The sequence below is a fragment of the Pristis pectinata genome, chromosome 1, assembly GCF_009764475.1.
Source record: "Pristis pectinata isolate sPriPec2 chromosome 1, sPriPec2.1.pri, whole genome shotgun sequence".
Classification (NCBI taxonomy): Eukaryota; Metazoa; Chordata; class Chondrichthyes; order Rhinopristiformes; family Pristidae; genus Pristis; species Pristis pectinata.
Window position 1 is genome coordinate 82,953,282 of NC_067405.1, and position 18,876 is coordinate 82,972,157.

The window sequence follows — 18,876 nt, forward strand, 5'->3', positions numbered from 1 at the left end:
AATAATACTTCCATGTATCTATCCATGCCTCAACTAATGGGTTTTGATGAAAGACCACTGACCTGAAATGTCAACTCTGTTTCACTCTCCACAAATGCTGCCTGATCTGCTATTTCCAGCATTTTGTTTTTATCCATCACTCGTCTGCCTTATTCCTTACATTTACATATATACCATTAAGCACAAACCAGGCTCCTTTTTTGCCTATTTTCTAACTTTTCTGCCTTTCAAATTTCCAAATTTTTGCCTCCATTTCTAGTTCTGCCTTTCTCCTTCTGAATCTTTGCTCACCTTCCTGTCCTCTTGCCAAACTCATTTAAACCCTTCCCATAAAGATATCTTTATTAGTCACATGTGCATCGAAACACAGTGAAATGCATCTTTGTGTGTAGTATTCTGGGGACAGCCTGCAAGTGCTGCCACGCTTCCGGCGCCAACATAGCATGCCCACAACTCCCTAACCTGTACATCTTTGGAATGTGGGAGGAAACCGAAGCACTCAGAGGAAACGCACGCAGACACAGGGAGAATGTACAAACTCCTTAGAGACAGTGGCCAGAATTGAACCCAGGTCGTTGGAGCCGTAAAGCATTACGCTAACCGCTACACTACTGTGTCTGCAGACCTACTGCAAGGATATTAGTGCTGGCCCTGTTGAGACAAACTACCTGGCCTGCAGATGTCCCATCTTTCTCACAATTGGTCCCATGGCACCAAGAATCTGATGCCCTTCTGCCAACTTTGTGGTCATGCAACTTTGTGGGACTTCAGGCTTCTGTACGTCCTGCCCGATGGCAGCTGTGAGAAAATGGCATGACCTGGATGGTGGGGATCTTTGATACTGGATGTTGGTTTTTTGAGGCAGCGCTTCCTATAGATACTACTAATAATAGGGAGGGAAGTGCCTGTGATGCATTAGGCTGAGTCCACTACTCTCTGGAGCTTTTTTGCGTTCCTGCACATTTGAAGTGCCATACCAGACCATGATCAGGCTGGAGGTACAGAAGCCTGAAGGCCCACACCACCAGGCTCAAGAACAGCTACTTCCCTTCAACCATTTATTTCTTGAACTGACCAGCACAACCCTGATCACTACAGTTCAGCAACACTATGACCACTTTGAACACTTAGCACTAAAGTGGACTTTGTTTTTTGTTCTAATTGTGTATAATTTATGTTTAATTTATGTTTTTCTTGTGAATGCTGCTTATATGATGCTATGTGCCTGTGATGCTGTTTCAAGTAAGTTTTTCATTGCACCTGAAATGTACTTATGGATGTGACAGTAAACTCGACATTGACTTTATCTAAATAAAAACCCAAGAGATTCTGGAAACACTCAGCAGGTCAGGCAGCATCTGTGGAAAGTAGAGTAGAGTTACCATTTCAGGTCAGAGACCCTTCATCAGAACTGGGAAACACAAATACTAACTTTATTACGGTTATGGGAGTTAAATATGGATGGAGCAGGCTTGATGGCACTTTCTCATGTTTTATTTGAAAAGGTTATGTATTTATAGCACTAAAAGATATCACAAAATTAGTGTAGAAGCGAAAACTTCCAAAACATGCCACTGCTGTATCTAAACTGATGCATAAAGTTTCCCTCTCCTATGCTAGAACAATCCCACCAACTTTTCCACAACAATCTGTAATAATCTTAGCAGTCAGCCATCTGGTTAAGTCTATAGCAGGCCAGGTTGAATCAAATTGCAGCCAATTCCATGCAGTGGCCCTTCCTCTTTTAGAATTGAAGTTGCAATAATTTCATCCTGTTCCACAAACAATTTTAAAATGACAAATTTAAATTGGGGTTTAAATTGGTCAAAATGGCACAGGCATAATCAACTGCATAACTCAGCTCTTCTCAGTATGATTGCTCTAAATTTTTAAATATTGAATCAATCACAAAAAATACTTACAGGTCTAACATCTCCACAGGAATTTGTGAACTGTCGTGCCAAACCAAAGTCCAGCATGAAACATTTTCTACAGGTGCTCGGAAAACGACCCATTGCGAAGTTTGACTAAAAATTAAAATAAAACAAAAGAATATTTTGCTAGTTTGAGTGAATAAATTGGCACAAACCACTCAATCAATACATTTTCACAGTTAAAGGTTAAAGAGATGTATGGAAACAGGCCCTTTGGCCCACTGAGTCCATGAAACCATTTATATTAATTTTATACATATAACATTTCAGTCTCCCCACATTCCAACAGCTGTTGTATAAAATATAGTTGCCAATTTACCTACAGCAAGATCCCACATATAGCAATGAAATCTGTGGCTTGATAAACAACTTTCAAATAATGCTTGAAGAATAAACCTTTGTATATGGTAGTCATAAGATGGATACCAGATTGTGAGGCAGTTACAATCTGATTGACATGCGATATTGTATATAGTGTTCATCATTAAAACAAAAACAACTTGGGGTGTAAAAGCAGGAAGGAGGAGAAATTTTACAGACTGTGGGAGGAAACAGAAGACATTCCCAAGCAGCTTTTATTTTAGGGTCAGTGGGTACTTGGGACTGAAATATAGTTATCATACAGAAAAAAAAGACTGCAAGCTCCACTGATGTTGACAACCTGGAAAACATAGGAAAGCAAGGCATCTGAGCCTAGTGAGTGCAGCAAGAGTAGGGTTAAGGGGGTTCAAAACTTGACCTCTTTTGCCTCTCAAAACCCATAAGATGAGAAGTGGCGATCTGAGCTCTCCACTTATATGAATATAAAAACACAAAAGGGCATGGTGTCCCTGGGCACTTTGAATGCATTAATTTTCTTTCTGTATTATGACATGATTTGGATAGATAATTCCGAAGATCAGAAGCACAACAACTAAAAGCTTAACCTCTATGAACTAGATCAACCAGAGAGACATATGCAGAAGTTCTTTGAAGGCATTATTTAAAGACCTACATTGAATTGCAACATCCATCCCTTCTCTCTGTGTAATTTATATCTGATGACCTTATATAACTAAGTTTCTGTAATATTTGTACAGAAAGATGCTTCTGACTCAAATGTGCTCTAGTTAGTGGAGCTGAAGTAACCATCCACAGCAATGCAGTACAAGGTACCATGTAAATGGTTTATGAAGAAGCAAGTCATGGACAAACAACTAATTACAGGTCACTATCTATAGCATCCTCCCCCAGGTCAACTTCCCCAGCATTATAGTCAACTAGAACGTGGGAAAACAAGTGTGTTTTAAATTGTAGAGATGGGAGATTGGGGGGTGGGAGAGAACAAAGGGAAAGCAATAGGGTAAAAACCAAGAGAATCAGATTACACAATTCTGTCAGTGCCAATTAAAAGAAGCTGCTGAATGCTTGTTCATAGCTTATCTGTCTGGACGAGTGTAGACAGAATTGACCAGTTACAACACAAACAGGAAAGAGTGGTTGTATGTAACTGTTGAATTCAATAATGAGTCCTGAGGGCTGAAATGTGCCAAGAAGACAATCTTGTGAAGAGTTTGCACACTAAATGTTACCATTATTAGATCATCAGGCAAATTTGCTGTAAGAAAATACAGGTTTCTCTGTGTGTATGTCAGCTGCATCCCACTAATTGCTCTAAACAGCCCACAATCATTTCAGTCCAAAATACATCCAATTACATCAGGAAACTACTGACATTGCTTGCTTCACTAGTTTCCCTATGGTAACTTATCCCCAAACTTATTACATCTTAATTACTAAGATGTCACATTTGGTTCTGTGGACAGCTCTTGCTCCAGTCAGAAGGTTGTGGGTTCTACTCCAGGGAATTAAGCTTAGTCTAGGCCAGTGGTTCCAACTTTTCTGAATGAAAGCTCCTCTTACTGACATCAGTAAAATATGCACCCACGCTGTCCCCTGTCAGTTAACAGATACATATAGAAGGAAAACCAAAACCATGCAATAGGTAGGGAAATGGGACTAAGATCATAGGAGTGGGTGAGCAGCAGTCAAATATAGAAAGAAAACTAAGTCATTCTAGTAGAAAGAGTATACACAGACTTGACAAAGCACTTGGGAGGAACACAAGGCAGGAGTGCATCTATCTATTCTAAGGCAGCATGGTAGCGTAGCAGTTAGCGTGACGCTATTACAGCGCCAGCAATAGGGGTTCGATTCCCGTCGCTGTCTGTAAGGAGTTTGTACGTTCTGCCATGTCTGCGTGGGTTTCCTCCGGGTGCTCCGGTTTCCTCCCACATTCTAAAGACATACGGGTAGGTTAATTTGGGGTTTAAAATGGGCAGCACGGACTCGTTGGGCCGAAAGGGCCTGTTAACACGCTGTAAATAAAAAAAAATTTTAAAAAGAAACTTGACAAGCAAGGCAGATAAACTAAGGGCATTGATTAACAACTTGATATTGTAGCTATCACATGTTTATGTTGAGAAAGAGTCGGACTGGCAAGTCAGTGTTCCAAGGTATAGAATTTTCAGATGAGATGGTGATGTGAAAGAAGAGATGGTATTACAGTATTATTCAAGGCATCCATTACTGCAGTAAGGATTTCATTGGAAGATCTTCAAATAAGGCTGTATGGGTGGAGCTTATAAAGAAAAAGTGGGGTTTACCACAGGCCTTCCAATAGCTAGGAGATAGAGGAGCAGATGTATAGACAAATCACAAGAGAGGTGTAGGGGATTTCAATTTTCTCAGTATTGACTGATATCACTTTAGCATGAAGGGCTGAAATGGGGCTTAATTTTTAAATAAATCCCTAGGACCTGATGAGATGCATCCAGAAGAGTATTTTGAGTCACAGAGTATCAGTGGGAGAACATTTCAGACACAGTGACCACAATAAATTCTTATTGTTGCTCTAGAGAAGGATAAGGATAGATTGTAATCAAGGTCGTGAATTGGAGGAAAGCAGACTTCAGTAATATAAAACTGGACCTGGTAAAAGTGGACAAGGAGCAGCTACTTGCAGGGAAGTCCATGTGAGACTAGGGGAAATCACTCATATATGAAATGGCGCCAATGTATTCTCATAAGGGTGGAAGGCAAGGACATTAAATCCAAGGAACCAATGATGTCAAGGGATATCTAGGGTTGGGTGCAGGCACGGTAGTGTAGCAGTTAGCGTAACGCTTTACAGCACCAGAGACCCAGGTTCAATTCTGGCCACTGCCTGTGAGGTGTTAATATGTTCTCCCCGTGTCTGCGTGGGTTTCCTCCGGGTGCTCAGGTTTCCCCCCCACATTCCAAACACGTATGGGTTAGGAAGCTGTGGGCGTGCTATGTTGGTGCCGGAAGTGTGGCGACACTTGCGGGCTGCCCCAGAACATTCTACACAAAAGATGTATTTCACTGTGTTTCAATGTACATGTGACTAATAAAAATCTTATCCTATCTATCTTAATAGTGTAGTAATAATAATAGTGTAGTGTATGACAGGTTTAGAGAACTGAAAACAGGAAAAAAAGTTATGCAGGCAAAGAGGGGTCATAATATAGCACTGGCAGGCAAGGTTATGGAAAATCACGAAGTTTTAAGTACATTAAGGGCAAGAGGGTATTCAACCTATATGTGGAACCAAAGGACTTGCGTTAAATGAGTACTTCTCATCTCTATTTGCAATGGAGGATATTATAGTTGAAGAATTTAGGGAGGGGAGGGGTGGGGGGCGAGTTCCAGAACCTATTACCGTCAGAAACGTGGAGAAATCAGATGCTTTAGTGGGCTTCAAGAGAGAAAAATCCCTAGGACCTGTGAAAATGTATCCCAGACAGCCATGGAAGGCAAGGGAGGAGACTGTTAAGGCTCTGTCTGGAGATAAGTGTCAGATGACTGGAGGACAACAAATGTGGTACCTAACAGCAGGGATATGCAAGTACAGGTCAGTGAGTCTAACATCATTTGTTGGGAAGTTATTGGAAAAAGTTCTGAAGGACAGGATTAATCCACACTTGGAGAGGCAAGAATTGATCAGGGATAGTTAGTATGGCTTTGACCCATTTGATTGTGTTTTGAGGTGACCGAGTGCGTAAATGAGTAGTGAGGTTGATGTAGTCTATGTGGACTTCATTCAGTCATGCCTTTGTCAAGGACACAGGTGGGAGACTGGTTCAAAAAGCCTTCAAGGCAATGTGGGAAATTAGATCTGAAACTGACTTGGTGATAGGCAAAGGGTGATGGTCTAAGGTTGCCATTGGAAGTCCATTACTGCAGGGATTGGTGGTGGAACCCTTGTTGTTTGTAATGTATGTTAACAATCCAGATGTGAAATGTAGGAAATGACATGAAAATTGGTGGTCGCTGTTGATTGTGAAGAGGATATGGAACAACACTGATAAGTTGGTAAGATGGGCTAAGCAACAGCAGATGGAATTTAATCAGGCGAACCAGGAGTGATTGACAAAAGAATGAGGCAATCAAGTGGTTAGGTTCGAGAGTGCACTGCCAAGGTAGCAGTGGAGGCAAATTCAAGTGTGGAATTCAAAAGACAACCAAATATGTAACAAAGAGAAAGAATTTGTAGGATGGAGTCTCAGAGATACAGCACAAAAACAGGCTCTTCAGCTCACTGCATCTATACCAACCATCAACTACTTATTTACACTAACTTATCCCCATTTTCCCCACATTCCCCCAGATTCTACCACCCTGGGGGCAATTTACAGCAGCCAATTAACCTACCAACTTGCACATGGTAGGAAACTGGAGCACTTGGAGGAAATCCACATAGTCTCAGGGTGAACGTGCAAGCTCCACACAGACAACATCTGAGGTCAGGTCTCTGGAGCTGGGAGGCAGCGGCTCTACTGGCTACATGCTGCCCTAGGCAAGAAGGTGACAGAGGAGTGGGACTACAGCTTGGTCTGTCAAATCCATGCCAGCTGATACAAAAGCAATCCAGCTTTTGTATCAGCTGGCATGGATTTGACAGACCAAGCTGTAACCATTCTGCGAAATGAAGTTCAATCCTCAAACTGAAGCTTGATAAACTTAAATCTAACATACACTTGTAAATTCAGCTTTAATTGCTCTCCGAATTACTTACAGGTTTGATGTCCCTGTGAAGGAAGCCCAGAGTGTGAATACTTTCTATTGCTTCAAGAATTTGTTTTCCCAGTCGTAGAATAGTGCTGATGCTAAATGTACCTCTCGACTGGCTGCGTCGTAGATCTGCAAGGTTCCGACCCTTAACAAATGAAAGAAATTCTTTAAAAAACCTGAACACATATTAACTGAATAACACATATAACTCATGATATGGCCCATACATGGCTATTGTTAGAAAATTCCGTGGACAAGAGTTGTTTTTCTGCATAGCAAATAAAACAATGAAATTCAAGTAGTTTAGTATTTTCAGACATCCCAGTTTTCCCCTCTGATAAATCCCAAGCCTCAACTCTATAGTCTTTAATCAGTCTTACCTCACATCACAGAAAGAAATCCATGGGAGTACCAAACATGCCAGCATGGTTTGGCCAAGGAAAAGCTTCCCGATAAATGTAACTGGGGGAATACAGCACCAATACACTCCTCCCAAAGTTTCAGACTCCAGTCTCCTAATATACAATATGATGAAAGCAACTACTTAAAAACATGAGCCTAGTAAGCAGCATTATGCACATGGGGCTGCAAAATTCTGTCTAAATTAGTGCTGTGCATGTGACACACAGAATATGAAAAGCTCCAAGCTTCCCATCAGCTGTTCTCTCCTCAGGGTGTGTCAGCAGACGGATTATTAAATCACTAGACTTGGAACCAGAGTTCCAGGCCATTGATCAAGATGCCAGCTGGGTACTTGTATTCAAGTAATTAAATAAAATATGGAATTTTAACTGAATGCTAGTATTGAGAGCAAAGGCAGAGAGAATAGAATGGGAAGCTACCATCAAAGGAGAAGCAGACAATGTACTTCAGGGGGTAAACAGCATGGAAACAGGCTCTTCAGCCCATGGAGTCCACAACAACCATCAATCACCCACTTTACATATCCTACATTAATCCCATTTTTTATTCTCACCACATTCTCATAAACTTGCAAACTTCACACAGACAGCACCTACGTCTGGACTGAACCTTGCCTCTCTGGCACTGCGAGGCAGCCACTCTACTAGCTGCACCATTGTGCCACTCAACCAAATGAGGCAAGTCTGGAACACACTCTGATAGCAAAGCTGATGACAAAGTCCTAGGGCAGGCTGATCAAAAACGCAAGAGCCCTTAGAATCTAAAAAAGAGCGGCAAACTGGATCCAAAACTGGATCAGAAATCAAAGGGTAATGGTTTATGTTTTAGTGATTGGAAGGCAGTTTCCAGTGGGGATCCATTGGGTTCATTACTCATTCCCTTGCTGTTTTTAGTTCATGTTAGTGATTTAGACAAATAAAGGAGACATGATAAGGTTTCCAGAGGACACAAAAAGAGATCAGCTGGCTGTTAGTGAAAAGGAGAACCTTAGGTTGCAGAAGTAAATCAACGAACTGGTCAGTTGGACAGAAAAGTGGCACACTGTATTAAATTCAGAGAACTATTACATAAAAAACAGGAGAATAATGAATGGTGTGGAGGAACTGAGGGACATAGATCATTAAAGGAAGCAGGAGAGGCTCCTTAGGTGATTAAAAAGGGAAAAGGAGTGCTTTTCTTTATTAGTCAAGGCACAAAATACAAGAGCAGGAAGGCTGTGCTGAAACCATTAGAATCCTAGTCAGACCACAGCTCAAGTGCCACATGCAGTCTTGTCACCACAAAACAAGAATACACTGAAGATGCACAGGAGATGTACAAGGAGACTGCCAAAAAGGGAAAGCTTTAGCTGTGAGAGGAAAGATTGGATAGGATGAGGTTGTTTTCTTCAGGACAGAGGAAGCTAAAAACAGCAACAAAGTGAGGAGGGACCTACATTGATGGACCTATTTCCTTTAGCAGAAGGATGAAGAATCAGGGAGCACATAATTAAAGGCTTCAGCTGAAATATTCAAGGGGTGATGAAGAATTTATTTCAACCACGGGTTTGAAACTCACTGGCTGAAATGGGTGGTAGAAGCAGAAGCCCGTAACACTTGGTTGTGAACTTGAAGAACAGTGACCAACATAACTACAGATCTGGTGGAATTAAGCTATGTAGTTCTTTTTGACTTACATGGATACAATAGGTCAAACTGGTTGCGTCCTATGATTCTACAAATAAGGAAACTGCAGAAATTAAAGACTCGGCAAACAACGACGATTATAAAAACTAGTAGCAAAAAGGATATTTTGCATTGCACCAAATTAAACTTCAAAAGATCCTATGGATGTATTCAAAAAGATATGTCAAGCCTTTCAAACCAGATTTTTATTCTAAGATGATGACTGAAGAACTGGATAGAAAAATGTTCATGGATTTTTTTAACATGAAATTCCATAAGCAACCAGCAAAAGCTGTAGCAGATGGAACTGAATGGAAATTAATGATCTCGCAACCATGTGACCAAAACTACGAAGTAAAAATTATTGATGCCACCCAGGCCTTTCGGTTTGGGGGATATCTGATTATCAATTGGTTAACACAGTCAAAGCATATTGGCCCTTTGATCCTGCTGATGAGTAATAAGCCGTGTTTTTTGGTTCTCTATACATTTGTAGCAATAAGAAATGACACCCAATCTTTTGGCTACTTGGCCATCAGCTTGGTAAGGTTTACCTGGCATTTATTGAAAAGGCAGTTTCATCAGCATTGAAGATATCAGCAAGATTTAATTTTGTAATAAGTTATTGCATATACTGGTCATCCAGGTTGAAGTGGCTGTGGATAAACCTTCACCATAAAGCTGCTTGTAGATGAGATTATGCCACAATTTTACATGTGAAAAACAGTTGTTCCTGGGACTAATGTTGGCAATATCCAGTTCCTTTGCAAAGCTTTCAGCTTTCTCCACTAAGTCTTCTTTTGTTCAGGCTATACTTGAATCAGCTTTAACTCGAAGAGCTCATTTCCTGATCCTGAGCTATCTGCGTTTTGCATCTTTTTGGAATTAGTATTCCATTCTCCAGTCTCAGATTTTTCCTTATTATTTTCAGCATTCTCAAACACAGCTTGTATTTCTTTACGCACCCTTCCTTTATCAAGTGCTTTTAATGCCTTGTTTGTGATTTCCAGTTCTTGAAAGTTTATCATGATTTTCATTTACACTTTATGGTTAACACCAAAGCTCCCAAAGCAAACTTGTCTTACGGAAATTGAAGCTGATGCTAATGTATTTCACTGAATGTACTCTGTACACCCAAGCCTATTCATTCAATGAGTTCTGTGCATCGTGTTATGCCTACTGTGACAGCAAAAGCAAGTGTTTCCCAACCTAACAGACATGGGACAAAACATTAAACACTCAAGATGTCAAAACATGTGGGTTATCCTAAACAGAAAACATTGGGTGGTAACAAAGACTGCTGTTAATTTATCAGGATACCCCATCTAGGTCAATGTTAGGATACGTGCAAATTACAAAGACAAATAGAGAAATGGATCAGAATTTTGTGTAGTTAACAAAGGCAAAACGTCAACTTATGTGGGGTCGAAGTAAGCAAGCAGCATTCTAAGAGAAAATATTATAAGATTAAGTACACAGGCATAGCTGCAGAAAATAGATCTCAGCACAGACAAATCAGAGTTCATTCAATTTAGACTTTAACAGAATACAGTAGTTTCCAAATGCTGAAAAACTAAAAGTAGTAGAGGTTCAAAGACATTTTAGCTTTCATGTATACACATCATTAAAATATCATGGACACATACAGAAAATAATCAAAAGGCTCCCCTTCATAATCAGCAGAAGGAGGTTGAAGTTATGCCTTTGCTACAGAAAGCCCTGGTAAAACTACCAGGCAGAGCAGGTTGAGATCTTCGGTAGGATATATTTGCCTTGGAGGGAGTGCAGAGCAAGGTTAATATCATATAATAATATAAAGTTAATATAATAACAGAAGGCAAAGAATGGTTGTTGAAGGCTCGTATTCTGAAGGGTTGTTGGAGGTCGGTGACCAGTGGTGTACCTCAGGGATCTGTACTGGGACCCTTACTCTGTTTTTTTTTATAAACAACCTGGATGAGGAAGTGGAGGGGTGGGTTAGTAAGTTTGCGGATGACACAGAGGTTGGGGGTGTTGTGGATAGTTTGGAGGGCTGTCAGAGGTTACAGAGGGACAGAAATAGGATGCAAAGTTGGGCTGAGAAGTGGCAGATGCAGTTCAACCCAGATAAGTGTGAAGTGGTTCATTTTGGTAGGTCAAATATGATGGCAGAATATAGTCTTAATGGTAGGACTCTTAGCAGTGTGGAGGATCAGAGGGATCTTGGGGTCCGAGTCCATAGGACGCTCAAAGCGGCTGTGCAGGTTGACTCTGTGGTTAAGAAGGAATATGGTGTATTGTCCTTCATCAATCGGGGAATTGAATTTAGGAGCCAAGAGGTATTATTGCAGCTATATTAGGTCCCTGGTCAGACCCCACTTGGAGTACTGTGCTCAGGTCACCTCACTACAGGAAGGATGTGGAAGCCATAAAAAAGGGTGCAGAGGAGATTTACTAGGATGCTGCCTGGAATGCAGAGCATGCCTTATGAAGGCAGGTTGAGGGAACTCAGCCTTTTCTCCTTGGAGTGATGGAGGATGGGGGGTGGGGGGAACCTGATAGAGGTATACAAGATGATGAGAGGTATTGATCGGGTAGATAGTCAGAGGCTTTTACCCAGGGCTGAAATGGTGGCCACAAGAGGACATAGGTTTAAGGTGCTGGGGAGTAGGTAGAGAGGAGATGTCAGGGGTAAGTTTTTTTACTCAGAGAGTGGTGAGTGTGTGGAATGGGCTGCCAGCAACAGTGGTGGAGGAGGATACGGATACGATAGGGTCTTTTAAGAGACTGTTGGATAGGTACATGGATCTGAGAAAAATAGAGGGCTATGGGTAAGCCTAGTAATTTCTAGGGTAGGGACATGTTCGGCACAGCTTTGAGGGCTGAAGGGCTTGAATTGTGCTGTAGTTTTTGTGTTTCTATGTTTCTATAATTCATAACCCAATGATTAAATTAACTGCGGGAACTACATAAACTATAATTGTAATTCTGGAGTTCAGAGAATTAAAGAATAATTTGAGTTTAAAAAGTTGTCAAAACATTAAAGTTCACAAGTAAGAGAAAGTTTTAGGTCTTAAGATTTTTGTTAACCAAAGACACAAGGGGATATGGGGAAAAGGTGGGTGTACGGAGCGAGGCCACACGAGTCAGTGAATAATGAGATGGGCTCAAAGGACAAAAAGCCGAGTTCTATTTATAAAAAGTAGTTCTAAAGTCACTTCAGTAGACAAAGAATAAATCCATTATTGTTGTACTGATATTACAAGAAAGTTCTACACTAAATATCTCCTTTATATTTAAAAAAAGACAAGTGCAGTGTGAAACTACTTCATGAATGGCACTCTTACTTAGTGATCCAAACCACAATAACCCACAGAAAATTTCCCAAGGGAGACTTGATCCCCTTATAACACCAAGAAATTAATTTATCAGAATGGACTATTCTTTATTAAATGACCTTACCTCTTAATTGTATTATGAATTAGGTACTTAAAGAATAAGGTGATAAATCAATTTACTGATAGTATAAAAAACTTACCTGTAGCTGCATAACAACATAATTAAATTGGTCATTTCTTCCACAGCCAATAAATCTACAAACGTGATCCTTCCCTATTGCAAAAAGGAGAAAGAAATGATTGATAGTTCCACTTACAAATGAATGTGACTAATACTGAAACAGTGCAAAATCTGCATTAAAAATTCAACAATTGAAAAGCCCCTTACACAATCCATCCAACAGCATTCATTTAATATCATCATTGTTCACTCTTCAGAGGATTAAGCAGTACTATGATGCCACACCATACAGTAAATTATAATTTATAGCCCATGGATGTCAAGGGGGCAACAATACAAAAAAAAGGAAGACTGATGCAAAAGAGACACAAGGATATTCCGTTATTGAAATGATGTAGTTTCAATGAATCTAGAAGCATTTGGGTAAAGCAGATTCATAAACTTCAAAGTGGAGTGAAAAATGTTATCTAGAAAGATTTCTGTACTAATAAATAGTGACTGTCAGGGGAGGGCAAAGGAAAAAGAAAGCGAACAGGCAGATAGTGCAGGGGACCCCGGAGGCTGTTCCCCTCAGTAACACGTTTTCCGTTTTGGACACTGTTGAGCGAGATGACCTGCCGGGGCCAAGCAGCAGTAGCCAGGTCTGTGGCACTGGGACCGGTCCTGCTGCTCAGAAGGGAAGGGAGAAGAGGAAGGCAATAGTGATAGGGGACTCGATAGTCAGGGAAACAGATAGGAGGTGCTGTGGCAGTGAGCATGAATCCCGGATGGTTTGTTGCCTCCCAGGTGCCAGGGTCCGGGATGTCACTGATCGGGTCCACAGGATTCTAGAGCGGGAGGGAGAGCAGCCAGAAGTCATGGTTCATGTTGGTACCAACAACATAGGTGGAAAGGGGGATGAGGTCCTGAAAAGGGAGTTTAGCGAGCTAGGCAGAAGGCTAAAGGACAGGACCTCGAGGGTAGCAATCTCAGGATTGCTGCCAGTGCCACGCGATAGTGAAGGTAGGAACAGGAGGAGGTGGCAGATAAATGTGTGACTGAGAAGTTGCTGCAAGAGGGAGGGTTTTAGATTTTTGGATCATTGGGATCTCTTCTGGGGAAGGTGGGACCTGTACAGAGAGGACGGGTTACACCCGAACCTGAGGGGGGCCAATATCCTTGCGGCCAGGTTTGCTAGGGTGGTTCAGGAGGGTTTCAACTAGATTGCAAGGGAGAAGGGAACTGGAGGAGTAGGTCAGAGGAAGAAGGGGATGGGGAAAAAGTCAGATCTGACAGGTAGAGAGGCTTTGAGGAAGAAGAAGCAGAGTACAGGCTACAAAAGTAGTAAGGTGGGTGGGCTAAAGTGCATTTACTTGAATGCGAGAAGCATCAGGAATAAGGGAGATGAACTAAGAGCTTGGATAAGTACATGGGACTACGATATTGTGGCTATTACAGATACATGGCTGACATCGGGGCAAGAATGGATATTGAATATTCCTGGTTTTCAGTGCTTTAAAAGGGATGGGGGGGGGAGGAGAAGAGGAGGAGGGGTGGCAATACTGGTCAGGGACATAGTTACAGCTGCAGAAAGGGTAGATAATGTAGAGGGATCCTCCCTAGAGTCAATATGGGTGGAAGTTAGGAATAAGAAAGGGGCACCCTCCCTCCTGGGAATATTCAAAAGGCCCCCCACACCCCCCCCAGTAGCAGTAGGGATACAGAGGAGCAGATTGGGAGGCAGATTTTGGAGAGATGCCAAAATAACAGTGTTATTATAATGCGAAACTAAAGCTATCCAAATATTGATTGGCACCTACTTAGTGTCAAAGGTTTAGACGGGGCACAGTTTGTTAAGTGTGTCCAGGACAGATTCCTGACGCAATACGTTGACAGGCCAACTAGAGGGAATGCCATATTAGATCTAGTTTTAGGTAATGAACCGGGTCAGGTGACAGATCTATCGGTGGGTGAGCATTTGGGGGACAGTGACCATTGCTCCATAACCTTTAGAATTGTCATGGACAGGGATAGGAGCAAAGAGGATGGGAAGATATTTAACTGGGGAAAGGTGAATTATGAGGCTATAAAGGTGAGAACTTGGGAGTGTAAATTGGGGTGACATTTTTGAAGGGAAATGTACTATAGAAATGTGGTCGATGTTCAGGGATCTTTTGCAGGATGTTAGGGATAAATTTGTCCCGGTGAGGCAGAGAAGGAATGGTAGGGTGAAGGAACCGTGGGTGACCAGAGAGTTGGAACAACTAGTTAGGAAGAAGAGGGCAGCATACATAAGGTGCAAGCAGCAAGGATCAGACAGGGCTCGTGAGGAATATAGAGTAGCAAGGAAGGAACTTAAAGGGCTGAGGAAAGCCAGAAGGAGACATGAAAAGGCTTTGGTGAGTAGGGTTAAGGAGAATCCCAAGGCTTTTTTCTCGTACGTAAAGAGCAGAAGGATGGTTAGGGTAAAGGTAGGTCCGATTAAAGGCAGGTCCGATTAAAGGCAAAGGTGGGAGGATGTGCCTGGAAGCTGTGGAAGTGGGTGAGGCTCTCAATGAATACTTCTCTTCAGTATTCACCAAGGAGCGGGGTCTTGATGATGCTGAGGACAGTGTAGGTGAGGGTAATGTTCTAGAGTAAGTAGATATTAAGAGAGAGGATGTGTTGGAGTTGTTAGAAAATATTAGGACATATAAGTCCCCAGGGCCTGACGGAATATTCCCCAGGCTGCTTCATGAGGCGAGGTAGGAGATTGCTGAACCGTTGGTTAGGATCTTTAAGTCCTCATTGTCAACGGGGATGGTACTGGAGGATTGGAGGGTGGTGAATGTTGTCCCCTTATTCAAAAAAGGTAGTAGGGATAGTCCAGGGAATTACAGACCAGTGACCTTATGTCTGTGGTGGGCAAGCTGTTGGAAAGGATTCTAAGAGATAGGATCTATGAGCATTTGGAGAAACATAGATTGATTAGGGACAGCCAGCATGGCTTTGTGAAAGGCAGATCTTGCCTCACAAGCCTGATAGGGTTCTTTGAGGTGACCAGGAAGATTGATGAGGGTAGTGCGGTGGATGTGGTCTACATGGATTTTACTAAGGCGTTTGACAAGGTTCTGCACGATAGGCTTCTTCAGAAGGTCAGAGGCCAAGGGATCCGGAGAAGCTTGGCCGCGTGGATTCAAAATTGGCTTGCCTCTGGAAAGCAGAGGGTTGTGGTGGAGGGAGTGCATTCGGATTGGAGGGCTGTGACTAATGGTGTCCCACAGGGATCGGTTCTGAGACCTCTACTTTTTGTGATATTTATTAATGACTTAGATGAGGGGGTGGAAGGCTGGGTTAGCAAGTTTGCAGATAACACAAAGATCGGTGGTATTGTGGATAGCGTGGAGGGCTGTCAAAGCTTGCAGAGGGATATTGATAGGATGCAGAGCTGGGCTGACAAGTAGCAGATGGAGTTGAATCCAGAGAAGTGTGAGGTAGTACACTTTGGAAGGACAAACTCCAAGGCAGAGTACAAAGTAAATGGCAGGATTCTGGGCAGTGTAGAGGAGCAGAGGGATCTGGGGGTTCATATCCACAGATCACTGAAAGTTGCCTCGCAGGTGAATAGGGTAGTTAAGAAAGCTTATGGGATGTTAGCTTTCATAAATCGGGGGATCAAGTTTAAGAGCCACGAAGTGATGATGCAGCTTTACAAAACTCTGGTTAGACCACACTTGGAGTACTGTGTCCAGTTCTGGTTGCCTCATTATAGGAAGGATGTGGAGGCATTGAAAAGGGTGCAGAGAAGATTTACCAGATTCTGCCTGGATTAGAGAGTATGGATTATGAGGAGAGACTAAAGGAACTAGGGCTGTTCTCATTGGAGAGGAGGATGAGGGGAGACATGATAGAGGTATACAAGATATTAAGAGGAATAGATAGAGTTGACAGCCAGCGCCTCTTTCCCAGGGCTTTAAGGTATTGAGTGGGAAGTTCAAGAGTGATGTCAGAGGGAGGTTTTTCACCCAGAGAGTGGTTGGTGCATGGAATGCGCTACCTGGGGTGGTGGTGGAGGCTGATACATTGGATAAGTTCAAGAGATTGTTAGATAAGCATATGGAGGAATTTAAGTTAGAGGGATATGTGGGAGGAAGGCGTTAGATAGTCTTAGGTGTGGTTTGAAGGCTGGCGCAACATGGTGGGCTGAAGGGCCTGTATTGTGCCGTATTGTTCTATGTTCTATAGTTCTAATATTCTCACCAATACTGTGTTACTAATGAAAAACACACACCTTAAATGAAGGGCAAAAATCTGCAGAGGCCAGAAGTCCGAAATTTAAAAAAAAAATTGGGGAAATACTCAGCAGTTGAGGCAGATAGCATTCTGATGAAAAGTGATATCCTGAAACACAAACTCACTTCCCTTCTCCACAGTTGCTGCCTGTTCTACTGAGTACTCCAAGAATTTCTGGCTTTATTTCAAGCTAGTTGAAACTCAGATTGGACACAACCTGTGCTATTTTGATACCTTTAAAACACTGCATGCACCATGCACCATAAAGCCACACAGGATTACTTATAACGCAATGCATCTAAGAAATGCAAATCTGCTATGCTCTTAAATTCCCCTTCCTTAGTAAATTGCCAAAATGAATCAGCACTTTAAACTATTTCATAATCCAGATAATAGAATGCAGCATCTTTGACTGCATATGCACAGTCTGCACCAGTGCAAAAACCCTTGTCAGGAATTTGTCAAGGACTGTATAAGTAACTTCTGCACCAGTCCTAAAATTAATGCCAAGGATAAATAGCTTTGCTGTAAACAGCATTTGAAGGCCATTCTTCTGTCCAACCATACTTTGCCAAATACACATATCTATGCTGCATGAGAATATTTCTAATCAGCAAAGTCAACGCTGAGAAAAAGTTAGTGACTCTTTAGGCAGTAGGAGACAAGAGCATGGAGATAAGGATGCAATAAGCAGCATTTCCCAGGGAACGAATCTGTGACCACAGCTTTTACCACACGTGCAACATGAAGACAGACAGGACTGTATTTGCAGGAATTCAGATGATAAAGTTAGAAGGCAGTAAATTGTGTAGATGGAAGGAGAAAGTTGAAAAGTGAGCTGGACAGATTAAGTGAGAGGTTATGCACTCTGGATCCAATAATGAAAATCAAAATATTCCCTTCATGTTGAGAGACCACACAAACTGGGGGGAGAAAAGTAATTTTGTTCATATTTGGAAAAAGATATATGCAGTGTGAAACACCCCTGCAAATGTCACTCTTACTTAGTGCACAAACCACAATAACCCTTTCATGTGATTTCCCAAGGGAGACTCCAATCCCTTTACACAGCCAAGAAATTGATTATTCAGAATGGACTATTCTTTATTAAATAACATTACTCTGCACTGTATTATGAATTAGGTACTTCAATCCAGGGGCATCATCTACTGATTTGTGCACAAGTACAAGTAGTACATACAGTATGTGTGTACAGATTAGGAACAGAGTGGGCTACTTGGCCCCTCAAGCCTGTTCTGTCATTCAACCTCAACTCTACATTCTCATTTGCCCATAGTAACCCTTCACCCCTTTGCTTATCAAGTACCTACCGCTGCCTTAAAAATACTCAAATACTCTGCATCCACCACCACAAGGAAGAGTATTCCAAAGACCCACAATCCTTGGAAAGAAAAGTTCACCTCATCTGTCTTAATTGAGCAACCCTTTATTATTACTACCCCTAGTTGTAGATTCTCCCACAAGAGGAAACATCCTCTCCAAATCCACCCTGTTAAGACCCATCAGGATCTTACATATTTCAATCAAATCTACTCTCAGTCTTCTAAACTCCAGTCTAAGCTGTCCATGTGTTTCATAAGCCTTCTCTTAAGTACCTCGAATGCATTGATGTCATTCCTTTATTTAAGAAAACAATGCAGTCACAGTACTCCAAATGTGGTCACAACAATCACAAGACAAGGGAGCAGAAGCAGGCCATTCGGCTCATCGAGTCTGCTCCAAGGAAAAGGGAAAAAAAGAAATGAGAAATGGGGAATGGGGGTGGGGTGGGGGGGGGAACCTATTCTAATCCCAATTTCCGGCCTTATCCCCATATCCCTCGATACCCCGACTATTTAGATATCTATCTATCTCTTCCTTGAACGCCCCCACTGATCTGGCCTCCACTGCTGTACATGGCAAGGAGTTCCACAAATTCACCACCCTCTGGCTAAAGAAATTTCTCCTCATCTGTTTTGAAACTGTACCCTCTAATTCTAAGATTGTGCCCTCTGGTCCTGGACTCACCCACC

The 18,876-nt window shown here is 42.0% G+C and overlaps 1 protein-coding gene across 3 annotated transcripts in view; it reads right to left on the bottom strand.

Moving 5' to 3' along the window:
* The window catches only part of LOC127578397 (tau-tubulin kinase 2-like), a 227,024-nt gene that overhangs the window by 135,992 nt on the left and 72,156 nt on the right, over positions 1–18,876 (bottom strand). For all 3 annotated transcript variants that reach the window (XM_052030378.1, XM_052030397.1, XM_052030387.1), the window contains exons 4-6: positions 12,612–12,685; positions 7,012–7,152; positions 1,923–2,027 (exon numbers count right to left, since the gene is read on the bottom strand). In XM_052030378.1, coding sequence (XP_051886338.1) covers positions 1,923–2,027; positions 7,012–7,152; positions 12,612–12,685 — 320 coding nt within the window. The remainder of the gene's footprint in view (positions 1–1,922; positions 2,028–7,011; positions 7,153–12,611; positions 12,686–18,876) is intronic.